General features: G+C 43.7%; 1 protein-coding gene across 2 annotated transcripts; it reads left to right on the top strand.

Annotated features, from left to right (window-relative positions):
* The first annotated feature begins 1,123 nt into the window (after positions 1-1,123).
* stil (STIL centriolar assembly protein) lies at positions 1,124-12,454 on the top strand. Of its 2 annotated transcripts, none has more exons than XM_047586241.1 (16): positions 1,124-1,482; positions 3,945-4,052; positions 4,547-4,662; positions 4,740-4,921; positions 5,054-5,301; positions 5,641-5,724; positions 5,925-6,011; positions 6,107-6,278; positions 6,422-6,522; positions 7,202-7,304; positions 7,499-8,071; positions 8,337-8,421; positions 9,935-10,148; positions 10,325-10,406; positions 10,759-11,072; positions 11,170-12,454. In XM_047586241.1, the coding sequence occupies exons 1-16, from the start codon at positions 1,400-1,402 to the stop codon at positions 11,717-11,719; spliced, it is 3,102 nt and encodes a 1,033-aa protein (XP_047442197.1). In that variant the 5' UTR covers positions 1,124-1,399; the 3' UTR covers positions 11,720-12,454. The 2 variants fall into 2 exon arrangements, with proteins under 2 accessions (XP_047442197.1, XP_047442196.1); XM_047586240.1 differs by having other exon boundaries at positions 6,419-6,522.
* The last annotated feature ends 766 nt before the right edge of the window (positions 12,455-13,220 follow it).

Below are 13,220 nucleotides of genomic sequence, written 5' to 3'. Positions count from 1 at the left end.
TAAATGTAATGCCTCTCCTTTTCACCTTAATCATATGTTTTTTCTTTGTCGCCTGGTGGTTCAAAGACGTGATATTTTTGTTTGTTTTTTTTTTTAAAAAAAGAAAAGAAAATACACAGTAAGAGGATGTACAGTCAAATGTTTCTCCTATTTCACTAATTTGTTCATTGTTTATTACACGGTGCTCTGTAATTTAATTTAATTGTTTTTCCTCTTCACTGTTATCAGACTGACACACATTTTTATGTGTGTATTTCTGACCATGTACATATTCACATAGGTTCAAAAAGGAAGGTAAATTGTATTTCTGTGATCAGAAGTACTGTCTTGTATTTTTCCAGTAAAAATACTTGGGGGAAAAAAGTGTAAAAAATATATCTTGAACCATCTTTACACCATAAGATAAGAAATACTAATAAAAAATAAAGTCTAAGCAGCTATATATATATATATATATCTGAAATTAATTAATCAGAGCCAACAATGTTTTAATTTTGCTTGTCAGGTTCTGGGGTTGAAATTAAAGTGCTATCTATAAGTGGGTCGGTAGGAATCTGTTTAGCATTTTTCGTGTCCACAGATAAGAAGAACGCGTTCAGCAGAAGCATATTAATGCCACTAATGCCACATTAAAACACGACGTCCTGCTGAGTCCTTCCATCTCTGGACTTCAACGCCCAGCAGCTGCTTTCTGTCTCTCTGCTGGAGGACTCGAGTGTCGAGTAACATGCTGATGAATAATTTCTGCATGTTGCTGCTGCTTTTCAGGAAATTAGTTTGTGTGTTGGAAGATGATCCAGGTGCATACACAAATAATTCAACAGACTCATTCTGAATTTAAGGGTTTTATCACCATCATCACCATCATGTAAATATCATAAAATAAAAATAATATTAAAGGGAAATAAATTACTAAAAATATTTTTCTAGATAGATAGATATATAGATAGATAATACGGTATTTTATACTATAAAATACAACAATATATTTCTCTGCGACGTGCGATTTGAACGGATGGGGAGAGTGACGAGTTTTAGACCCTTAAATCTGCCGTTAAATCTGTAGACGAAGAAGAAAAAGGCGAACCACCATTCGTCAGAAGCAGTTGCGGAGGCTCCTGATTGGCTGGTTGATCCGTCCCGCCACTGGAGCCAGGAAGCAGCGCCATAATTTAACTTTTGTTTCCCTCTTCGGTCTGTTTGCGGTCGAATTTTCCAGAAAATAATCAGGTTAAACGAGAGTAAAGTTAATTCAGAGTCGAGCTTCAGGAGGTTTGTGAAGCTGACGGAGGGAACTGATGCGGACGGGGCTGGGAAGCTAAGTTGGCTAGCTAACGGTAGCGGGTGTTTTCAGCCTCCGTTTGCCGGAGATAGCGCCTCCTTCCCGGCTACGTGAGACATGAGCCTCCCGGTGAATCTGCAGGCGTTACCGGCCGGAGTTCTGGAGGAGGTTTTCACTCCGGAGAACTTCAGAGGAAAAAGGTCAGATTAATATTCAACCCGTAAATGGTTTTGTGTTCAGACGTGTCCTGTTTGCAAGTTAAAACGGTATTTTAAAAATACGAAATCCTCAAGAACAGCTGTTTGAACACAACAAAAACAATTTGTTTGGACATGGACCGAATATTGCACTAGTTTAGTAACATTATATAGCTATTGCTTGCTATTTACGCACTGTTTAATGCTAATTTTATTTGTATTTATGTCTCCTTATTTATCATCTGTCCATGCCTTTTATTGTTAGTTATGTTCTAGTTCCTGTACATGTACCTGTGTTACCTGTACATATGGTCTCACCTGTTCATAGTTTCCATCTGTAAATATTATTCATGTGCTATAAACCAACCTGTACCACACCTCTTTTATACCACACTGTTTATGCTACACGCTCTGACTGCACTTCCTTTTGGTGATAAACTGCATTTAGTAAAGTTAGAATAGAAAAAAGATGGAATGGTTTTGGGTTATTTAGCTCCTTCTTCCTGGAATATGTTGCAAAATGATCTAAAACTCATTTGATGTTTATTTACCTGTCTGGTCACGTTTTCACTAATGTATTAATCATCATGTGACTTGTCTGTAAATGATTTTCCTGTTGGATATTTATGTTGTTTATCTGTCTGTTTATCTGTGTTTTGGACGGACTCGGCCAGATTTTTAATCTTAATGGGACATTTCCTGGTTAAATAAAGACTAAACTATAATTAAAAACAAATCACTACTGGACGATAAACATCTTTTGACTATTTTGGGCTGGATTAAGTCTTGGGCATCTTTCTAACACACTGTACCAACACATTATAGGAGTTAACAGTTTGTTCCAACAGCTTCAATGAGAGATAAAAACCACTGGCTGTGTTTATGTTAGAACGGATGAACCAGGACTAAATTTAATCCCTGAACTTCATTAATAAGTAGGAACATTAAAGTGAAAGGTTTTAGTTCGGGGGCCACGTTCAGCCCAATTTAATCTCATGGGGCCGGACCAGTAACACAACAGAACAACAACAATAATAACAATAATAATGACAACTCCAGACTTTAACGTTTAACGTTTCAGTACAAAAAAGAACAAGAAAATTAGGAGAAGTTAAGATTTATAAATAAATAAAAATACATTTCTAATTAGTGTTATTGTGGCTCATGTCTGTCTGCTGTTTAGTCCTGGGTCTGTCTGGTCCTGGTTCTGTCTGGTCCTGGTTCTGTCTGGTCCTGGGTCTGTCTGGTCCTGGTTCTGTTTAGTCCTGGTTCTGTCTGGTCCTGGTTCTGTCTGGTCCTGGGTCTGTCTAGTCCTGGTTCTGTCTGGTCCTGGTTCTGTCTGGTCCTGGGTCTCAGTGTTGTGTTGTGTCCACTTCTCTAAATAAAACAGTGGATAATTTTCACACTTTGCGTATTCATGCTGCGATTAGACCAGATCACACCCTGTGTTGGGCTGTTTTTGGCCCGCGGGCCGTATATTTAACCAAACCTGTACAGTTTGTCTGAATGGAGAACACTGTGAAACAGGCACATCCATGGTTTCTGTTTTATAAATAAAGTTCCCAAATCTGATTTAAAGCTGCAGTTTCTTTTTATGAGCACAACTAAAACAGTCACTTCAGTTCATTGGGTCCATGTTGGAGCCTTCGTTTGTCTTCAGAGCATCATTCATTCTTTGTGGGACAGTTTAAACTGTTGTTTGTTTTTTACTGACGTGCTGATGTGTCGGCTCTGCTCATTAATGGGGCTGAGTATCCGAATTTAATTAAATACAAGTTAAAGATGTTTTGAAACTGTTGTAACTCAAACTTAAACTAATGTTGTCTCTGGTTCCAGAAGTTCTCATGTGTTTGTGCTTTTACCTATTTATTCATTTTTTTTTTTATGTTCAGGGCTAAAGATTTCTCACAACACATATTTAGAAACAATCAGAGGGTTTTATAAATCTATATCAGATCCAGATGACGGGATGGAAAGGAGACCACCAGTAATACAAAGTGTTACAGCAGCAGCAGTTAGAACCAGTCAGAAACTCAGACTCATCAGACTCATCAGACCAGAGAACATGTCCAGTTTCCTGTTCTTTCCAGACCAGATTAACTTCTTCAGATGTTGTTGTTCATGTGTTGGTTATAAAAACTGCAGCTCTCTGGATGTTTCCTGTTCTTCAGACTGTTCTATGTAAACTCTAGAGATTTAGAGGAGAAACAACATTTAAATCAACCTTTTACCTAATTCAGATTATTATTCTTATCCTGAACTCGTGTAGAGGACTGAAAGCACCAGGAGTTCATAGCTTCTGATCCGATATTTAAATTAAAGAGCAGCAGAACGTGATCAACAACAATAACTCAGATTTATTTTTTACACTTGTTTAAGTTCTGTGTTTTTTTGTACAGGAGAGAAAATATGTCAAACAAACCTGATTCTGATTCAGATTTTTCTGATTCTCTGTTGTCGTTCAGGACCTCGGTGAATTCTCTCAACCAGCTGAGTTTCCCTAAATCCAGATCCGCCCTGTGGGACGGCAGCTCTGCAGGAGAGAAGCTCCGGCTCCATCTCTGCTCACACAGGTAACAGATGCAAAGAGTTTGATTCAGGAACCAAAGCTCAGGGCATAAATTTCTGAAGAAACTCTTCTTTCTTTGTAACTCCAGTGTCTTTTATTTTTTATTATTTTATTAGTTTGTGGCAAAAATGTTCACTTGCAAACAACAGCCTTAAAATTCTCTTACATCAACATCTGCAACTTTTTTATAAATAACTTCAGACTTGGTCAAATCCACCAAAATGAATGAATGGGACCAGAATGTATGGTTTTATATTGTGATGGATGGATGGATGGATATATAAACATAAATCTTATTGCTAATCTTTGACTGTTAAACCAAAGTCCCACCTACTGTGTCTTTCATGGATAATAATTCAGTTCTGTCACTTAAAGTGTTAAATAACTAAAATAACTAAAGTACAAGTTTAAGTTGTTTAACCCTCCGTGTGTCAGTGAGCTTTGTTGTCATGTGGTTTTGAGGAGTTAATCCTCTTCATGTACTCGGTGTCTCCACAGGAAACCTCGTCTGGTGCTGCTGGAGAAAACCCTTCGTCTGGCCCATCGCCACGCTCGCCATGGCAACAAGCCCCGCCTCCACTGCTTCCTCCTGGGCTCCGTGTCCGTGGACTCAGGTCAGAGTTCGTCCTCTTCCGTCATGTGTCGGTGAATCCACTGGTGGGTGTGTTGACTCCGTCTGTCTGTGGTCCAGATGAGGAGGGCGTCACGGTGACTCTGGACCGGTTCGATCCGGGTCGGGACCAGGCCGGGGCCTCGGGGCGGGTTCCCTCGGCGCCGCTGCCCGGAGACGTCCTGGTTCCCTGTTTGTTCTCGGCTGAGGACGAGTCGCGCTCCGTGGTCCAGTCGGAGGCCGAGCTCCATCACTGCTTCCAGGTCAGTTCGTCCAGATTCCTGGTCTGAAACAGGACGGTACCTCCCTGGGTTCCTAGGACGGCACGTAGAGTCCAGATGGATGGATCCATGATGGAGCCTTAAAGAGTGTTTTCCTCTTGTTTTCTGTCTCAGATGTTGCATCAGTCCGTCAGCACCAGACAGACTCTGGATCTGTCTCAGCTGTTGAAGGTCCGGGTTCGCGTGGTTTGTTCCCAGCGGTCCGACGCCGCGGCGTTCGTCCTGAGCTGGGCGGCCGTGTGTCCGTCCGTCTGCGTGGACGTCCAGCCGGTCAGAGCCGTCCCCATCATCCCCACGGCCCTGATGAGGAGTCTGACCAGCGTCGGACGGGTGACGCAGCCGCCCACCGGCCCACAGAGAGGGTGAGGAAGCTAAAACAGCTAAAGCTAAAACACTTCTGCGCTCTCATGAGGTGGTTTTTCAGGCGCATCGATGTAAAAGTTTAATGCAAAACTGTAATGGAAACATTTTTCCAGTTCATGTGAAGTTAAATGCAGGCGGTGACGCCTTTAGTTTGGTCTGTATTTCATGTTGTGTGAATCGTGTGGAAGGTGGTGGCTGCCATAGCTACAGACGACCACTAGAGGTCACTAGTGGCGTTTGTCCACCGGTCTCTAGTGAGGATCTTCTCCTCCTCCTCCTCCTCCTCCTCCTCCTCCTCCTCCTCCTCCTCCTCGCTAATGGCTTCGCTCTGTTTCCAGGTTTCTGACCATGGACCAGACCAGGAAGCTCCTCCTGCTGCTGGAGTCTGATCCCAAAGCCTCCAACCTGCCGCTGGTTGGACTGTAAGCGCCAACTCACTCACTCATTTACATTCACAAAACTTCGTTTGTCCCTGGGGGGCAAGGAAAGTAAAGTGTAAACAGTAGATTATATATTTACATGTTTTGTAACAGGGACCAGGAGGGTCCAGATATCAGGATATCAGGGGCCACAGTGAATAAAAAATAAATGAAAATAAAATAAAACGTATCTTTTCCTCCAGGTGGCTGAGTGGAGTTACTCACGTCTACAACCCTCAGGTGTGGACCTGGTGTCTGAGGTTCATGTTCAGCTCCTCCCTCCAGGACAGGTGAGGATGTAGCATGTTAGCATGTTAGCACAGTCCTCCTCCTCCTTGCTCCACACTGGTCTATGGAGGAGTTTGACTCCTTGTCTGTGTTTCAGGGTTCTGTCTGAAGGAGGCGCTTTCCTCCTCGTTGTGTTCAGCTCGACTCACAGAGCTCCTCAGTTCTTCCAGTGCACAGGAACCGGACCAGGACCAGGACCAGGACCAGGACCAGGTCTACAGCTGGACTGCCAGCTGCTGACCGCCTCCCAGTCTGTTTCTTTCTACCAGGTAATGACGCAGTTAGCATTAGCTAACCTAGCTTTATAATGCATCCTCCTCCTTCCATCCTCAGAGGAACCAAGTCACTGCTGAGACACAAACATCTCTGATAATGAAGGAAACTTGTATTTGTTATTCCGACCCGTCAGCAGGTGGCGCCGGTGGACGGTCGTAGTCTCAGATGTGAGCTGAGTTCAGACGACCAGGGCCGACAGACGGACGTGTTCAGAGCAGCTCAGAGCTCCTTCAGCCGGTGAGAAATTAAATAAATTAAATAATTTTAGGGCTAGAACTAATAATTACAAATAAATTAAATAAAGAAAAATCACAAACAATGTTTATTTCAGAGCTGTCAAAATTAACTCATTAATGTTAATTAATCATCATCCTGATTCATGTGATTAATGAAGCATCTGCAGCAGAACGACTGTGAACGTGTCTCAGTTTGTCCAAGTAGCGTTAGCGTTAGCACCAGCTGATCCGGTAGTGACAGGCAGCAGAACCAACCCATAAAGATGGAAGACGCTAAACAGCACGTTGGTCCTCTCCAGGGGACATTTGAGGACAAAGACACCAAGAGGGACCAGTGGAGACACATAAAGTATCATCACTCTGCAAGGAGTTTTCTTTCCAGCTTCAAACAGCACATGAACCAAGCCAAGCATACGTTAGTCGGGGATTCTGCTAGCACTTGGGCTAACGCGGCTAACAGCTGGAGACAAACCAAGACAAACCAGGACAAATGAGATGGGAGGACACATAAATGAAAAATAAAACGCCATCAGTAGAGATTAGAAATTGATGATATTTAATCACGTTTAATCAAAATTAATCCACAGCAGCTCTGAGATTATTCTGATTAAAACTTAATATTTGAACATATTTATTAACTGATTTGTTTTTTAAATGTGTTAATGTCCTCATGTCCTCAGTGCGTCTCCTCCCGGTCTCTCTGTGAGTGACCAGGACTCTGGAGTTGAGGATGAAGATTTGTCTCCACGACCGTCCCCCAGTCCCCACCCCCCAGCTCAGCAGGTGAGACATGCTACATGCTAACACAGGCTAACAGGCCTAATGGACGCTAATAGATGCTAACAAGGCTAATGGAGCCTCCTAAGTTTAATTTCAGGTTTATTTTTCTAGGTTTTACTTTTCTTCTTCCTCCTCCTCCTCCTTTGTCTCCTCCTCCTTTGTCTCCTCCTCCTCATCATCATCTCTTCTTGTTCCAGACTCCTCGGGTTCATCCGTCTGTCCCTGAACTCTCCCTCCTGATTGACAGCAGCTTCTCCTCCAATCACGGCGCTGGACGGGGGTCTGGCTCCGCCCCTGCTCCTCCTCCTCCTCCTCCTAAAGCTGATAGGAAGGCCACCTCCTCCAGACCTCCTCCTCACCTCCACAGCACCCCCAACTCCAACCTGCAGCAGTCCTGCACCTGCTGCCCCCCCACCTCCTACAGCTGCACCTCCATCTTCTCCTCCCCTGCTGCTACACCTCCCTCCCCTCACCCTGCTCCTGCTCCTCCTCCATCCCATCATCATTCTTCGCCTCCTCCCTCCGTTAAGCCTTCCACTCCCCTCTGCTCTCACCACTACGCCCCTCCTTCCTCTCCTCCTCCTCCTCCCCCCTCCACCTTTGCCGTCCCTCCTGCTCCTTCCTGTCAATGCGCCCACTCTTCCCCACCTCCTCCACCTTCTCACCCCGTGTCTCCTCCCTGGTTGCCTCCTCCCTCCTCCTGTATGACATCAGACACCTACCAGCTCCTCCTCCATCAGGACCGCCAGCTGCGCCTCCTTCAGACTCAGGTACAGTCACAGCATCTCTGGATCTCCTCCTCCTTCTCCTCTACCATCTCCTCCTTCTCCTCCTCCTAGTGACTCTCCTCCTCCTCCTCCTCCTCCTCCACCACCTCCTAGTGACTCTCCTCCTCTTAGTGACTCTCCTCCTCCTCCTCCTCCTCCTAGTGACCCTCCTCCTCCTCCTCCTCCTCCTCCTCCTAGTGACTCTCCTCCTCCTAGTGACTCTCCTCCTCCTCCTAGTGACTCTCCTCCTCCTCCTCCTCCTCCTCAGGTCCAGATGTTGCTGGAGGCTCAGGGGAAACTTCATGTCCAGTCTCAGACGTCCAGGACGACGTCCAGCGTTGCCGTGGGAACAGGTGAGACTGAACCAGCTGAATCTTTGGGGTCTTAAAAAGTCTAAAGTCTAAAACACAATCATTTGAATTTAAGGCCTTAAAATGTCTAAAATTGTCTTAAAATCTCATAAAATGTCTTAAATACAATTTTGAAAGGTCTTAAAAATGTATCGACGTTACTTTGATTTAAAATAAATGTATAAACTTCAGTCCCGCTAATAAAAGTTTGGATTTTTGAGGACGATGTAACCGAACTACACAATGGAACTAAAGTATCTGTGCAGCCCGGTCACAATTTATCAAGCACAGCCAGTTAGCTAGTAGCTAGCTGCTAGCTACTAGCTAGCTAGCTGTGGGCGCACCGCGGGATGTTTGCGTGGAGCATAGCAGCGGAGAAAACTTGACGTAACCCCACAGCATCACTTAAGTTTTCTTTGGCCAAGTTGTTCTAATTAAGACAACACTTACTAACAGCTAACAGGCTAACTGCTCAGTAAGTTGCTAACGAGCTAACAGGCTAACTGCTCAGTAAGTTACTAATGAGCTAACAGGCTAACTGCTCAGTAAGTTACTGACGAGCTAACAGGCTAACTGCTCAGTAAGTTACTAAGGAGCTAACAGGCTAACTGCTCAGTAAGTTACTGACGAGCTAACAGGCTAACTGCTCAGTAAATTAGTAACAAGCTAACAGGCTAACTGCTCAGTAAGTTGCTAACGAGCTAACAGGCTAACTGCTCAGTAAGTTACTGACGAGCTAACAGGCTAACTGCTCAGTAAGTTACTAAGGAGCTAACAGGCTAACTGCTCAGTAAGTTACTGACGAGCTAACAGGCTAACTGCTCAGTAAGTTGCTAACGAGCTAACAGGCTAACTGCTCAGTAAGTTGCTAACGAGCTAACAGGCTAACTGCTCAGTAAGTTACTAACGAGCTAACAGGCTAACTGCTCAGTAAGTTGCTAACGAGCTAACAGGCTAACTGCTCAGTAAGTTACTAACGAGCTAACAGGCTAACTGCTCAGTAAGTTACTAACGAGCTAACAGGCTAACTGCTCAGTAAGTTACTAACGAGCTAACAGGCTAACTGCTCAGTAAGTTACTAACGAGCTAACAGGCTAACTGCTCAGTAAGTTGCTAACGAGCTAACAGGCTAACTGCTCAGTAAGTTGCTAACGAGCTAACAGGCTAACTGCTCAGTAAGTTGCTAACGAGCTAACAGGCTAATTGCTCAGTAAGTTACTAACGAGCTAACAGGCTAACTGCTCAGTAAGTTGCTAACGAGCTAACAGGCTAACTGCTCAGACTGTGAGCTGAGTATCATCCTGAACGTTATAAGATGTTGACGTACAGTCACGCTACTTGTACATTTAAAGCTGCGGTTGCTAACGGCGCCGTGACTGAGGAGCAGCTGATCAGTTCTGAACAAATATTAGTTCACGATAAAGAGGCTTCTTTTGTTTTTAAGTTGGGTTAAACATGTTATATTCTAATGTGAAATAACTGAATAAACTCATATATTCTACCCCCTGGTTTGCAGGAGCCAGTCTGTTCTGGGGGAATCCAGTGGAGCCTCTTTATCGCCAGGAGGCTTCTCCTCCTCCTCCACCTCCTCCTCACTCATCCCCTCCCAAACCTCCCCCGTCAGTGTCCTCCAGCCCCCCGTCCTCCTCCTCCTCCTCACGTGACGCCTCCTTCGTGAGGCCGGTGGGCGGAGCTGAGGTTCAGGTGACTCCCAGGTCCGATCAGAACAGGTGAGACGTGACCTGTGATTGAATAAACTTTAATGAAATAACTGAAATATCTTTAGAATCGTCTCTGACTCCTCCCCCTGTTCTTCATCCTCCTCCTCTTCCTTTGTGTTGAGTTGTGTGTAGATGTTGAACAGCCTCTTGTCGTATTAAAGTGTCTGTGTGTGTGTTGTGTTCAGTGTCCGGAGTCCAGTCCTGGGAGAAAGTGTCAGTATGTACAGAGCAGCAGACGAACAGCAGAGCTTCTACCACAACCTCATGGTAACACAACCATCACACTCATTCATCTCACTGTCTCATATCAACATTCAATCAACTGTAGAGTAACACCCACACACAATAGACACACAACAGACAGTAACAGGACTCTGGTACAATAACACATCTATGCAACATTAGTGGAAGAAGAAACAGAATAAAGATTCTTAATATTATCAGTGATTCATTTTTTATCATTTTTAGTTTTATATTGAAGCTGGAACGTGACATTTTTATTTTCTGATCAAGCTCATTCCAGCTCTGTGCTTCATCTACAGTGTTGTATGTTGTTGTATATATAATATTAATTATGTAAAATATATAGATAATGTATATATTGTCCTCATGTCCTCAGACTCAGCTCAACAGTCGTCTCCAGGAGTCAGACATTAAACAGGACGAGGACGACGAGTCCAGGAGTCGGTCTGTGGTGTCCAAACACTCCCAGGCCTCCACTCCTTCTTCTTCTTCTTCTTCCACCGCCGCCTCCTCCTGCGCCTCCTCCTCGTCCTCGTCCTCGTCCAGGAGGAGGAAGCAGCAGAGGAGTCCGGAGGGAGACCCGGTGGTGAGCGCCACCTTGAGGCAGCTGCAGCAGCTTGGAGTCGACGTGGACCGAGAGGATCTGGTGGACTCGGATAAAGACCGACTCAGATCTGTGGAGAGCGCCAGGTACCGTCCACACGTTTCCATGGCGACCTCATCAGACTCGGACTCTGTTTGTCGCCTTCGTCTTTCCGTCTCTGACCCTGTCCCCGTTTGTCCTCAGCACGCTGGCGAGCATCAACCCGGCGGCCGTCTTGTCCAGACTGAGCGTCTCCGAGCCGACGTCCAGCGTCCTGTCCCCCGGGGGCAGCGTGGACCTGAGCCTGGAGGCCAACGCCATCGCCCTGCGCTACCTCAGCGACTCCCAGCTCAGCAGGCTGTCTCTGGGAGGCCACGCCCCCCGCCACAACCCCGCCCCCTCCCCCAACGCCTCCCTGCTGTCGCCTAGCAACATGTCCCTCGCCACGAGGAAGTACATGAGGAAGTACGGACTGATTGAGGAGGAGGAGGAGGAGGAGGAGGAGGAAGATGGCGAGGAGGAAGAGAAGGAGGCGCCGGTTCTCCAGCCGCTCGCTCTGAACACCAAGCTCCTCCCACAGAGTCAGCTGATCCGCGACCTGAGACCAAAGATGCAGCTTTTAGCCGGAGGCGACAAGGAGAACTGCTCCAGCCGGCGGCCATCTTTAGTCAGGGCGAGCAGCCGCCAGTCCGAGGGTTCGGTGGGAAACATCCTGGACTTGAGTCGCCTCAGGGAGTTGCCCAAACTTTTCTGAGAACCTGCCGTTCACTTCCTGGTCCGACTGGAGACCTGGTTCAACCGCCTCAGGTCTAAAAACGGTCCCGTTTTAAATGGAGTCTGGTTTAATTCGTCCACGTTGACTCGGAGACGTTGGTGTGAACTTTAAAGTGTGGGTTTATCACAGGGTTGTTGTTGTGCACTCATGAATTATTCACGTCTCTTTTAATGTTTCTCATTTTTTTTGTAGTTTCCTGTTTTAATGTGAAATTAATTTTGCACAGACTTTTTTTTAAATATTTATGATTCCTCTAATAAAATCTGCATTTAAACCTCTGAATCCCAAGTCCGTCCGCGGGCTCAAACTTTTTTATGTTTAAATTATTCATATTTACAAACCCTTTGTCCGATCTGAAAGCTGTAAAGACTGGCGAAGTTTCCGAGGGTCCCTGAATGCCTCAGTGTGTATGTGGCCGGCGGAAAGTAAACAATCCTGTTCTTTTTACAATGTTTTCTTACATTCGGGTTGTTTTAAACTTCTTCGGAGACATTATTGAGTTGTATCAGCGTGTAGCCGGGTTTGTTCTGACCTATTGATGCGCAGGACTTTATATTAGAATAAAAAATGAGACCACAGTCTCAGAAAGTCTCAGAATTTTTATATTCTCTGAATGTAGTGCAACCACTAATATTTTTCCTATCTTCCTTATGCTTCAGGATATCTGAAAATGTGTTGTATATAATAATTCATAATTTTTTGAATATTTTACAAGAAAAAAAACAGAAATTAAATTTCTGTTTTTCTTTTTTTCTAATTATTTACAGGTTTTTAATTTTTTTACGCTGCATTTAGACATAATTGAGTTACATCAGCCTATAGCCCTGTGTGTCCTTAGTCTATAGAGGTGTAGGACTTCATATTACAGTGAAAAATGAGTCAGAGGGTTAAACCGCCTGAATGAATCTCAACATGTTCATTTAATAACATGTCAAAAACCGGAATTAAATGCTCGTAGATAATAGTATGAATAAAAAGTTAAAAATAAGAATAATATTAATTTAATAATAATCTAGTCCTTTACATCCAATTCTGACATTTCTTCAAATAGAAAATTAATGTTTTAAAAGATATTTTCTGAGATTTCTAAATCATTTCTTTAAAATTCAAAATTGATATTTCTTCAACTTCTAAGTATTTATTTTAATTAAATGATATTTTAAAAAAGTAAATGTTTAGTTTCTTACATTTTAAAAGTATTAAATTTAACACTTTTGTTTCTAGAAATTGAAACTAATTTTAGTTAAAGTTACAAAATTCATTTTCTTGAATGTTGAAATTAAACACATGTTAAAAACATGTTTTTAAAATTAATAATGAATAATTTTAGTGCAATGTTAAATAAAGTTCACATTTTATCTTTTTATATTCACTTTAAAATTAAATACATTTTCTTTTCAATTTTAATTTAAGCACATTAACTAAATTATCTGAAATAATTATTAATGTTCCAAGGTTCATAAAATGTATTTACAATTTT

The sequence above is a fragment of the Mugil cephalus genome, chromosome 6, assembly GCF_022458985.1.
Source record: "Mugil cephalus isolate CIBA_MC_2020 chromosome 6, CIBA_Mcephalus_1.1, whole genome shotgun sequence".
In the NCBI taxonomy this organism is placed as follows: Eukaryota; Metazoa; Chordata; class Actinopteri; order Mugiliformes; family Mugilidae; genus Mugil; species Mugil cephalus.
Note: the sequence above shows the minus strand (reverse complement) of the source record. Positions and strands in the feature narration are given on the sequence as shown.

Bases quoted from the DNA above. Each gene is read 5' to 3' on its own strand.
- stil (XM_047586240.1), top strand. From the start codon at position 1,400: ATGAGCCTCCCGGTGAATCTGCAGGCGTTACCGGCCGGAGTTCTGGAG. The intron at 1,483-3,944 runs GTCAGATTAATA...GTTGTCGTTCAG, and splicing joins GAGAACTTCAGAGGAAAAAG to GACCTCGGTGAATTCTCTCA. The intron at 4,053-4,546 runs GTAACAGATGCA...GTGTCTCCACAG, and splicing joins CTCCATCTCTGCTCACACAG to GAAACCTCGTCTGGTGCTGC.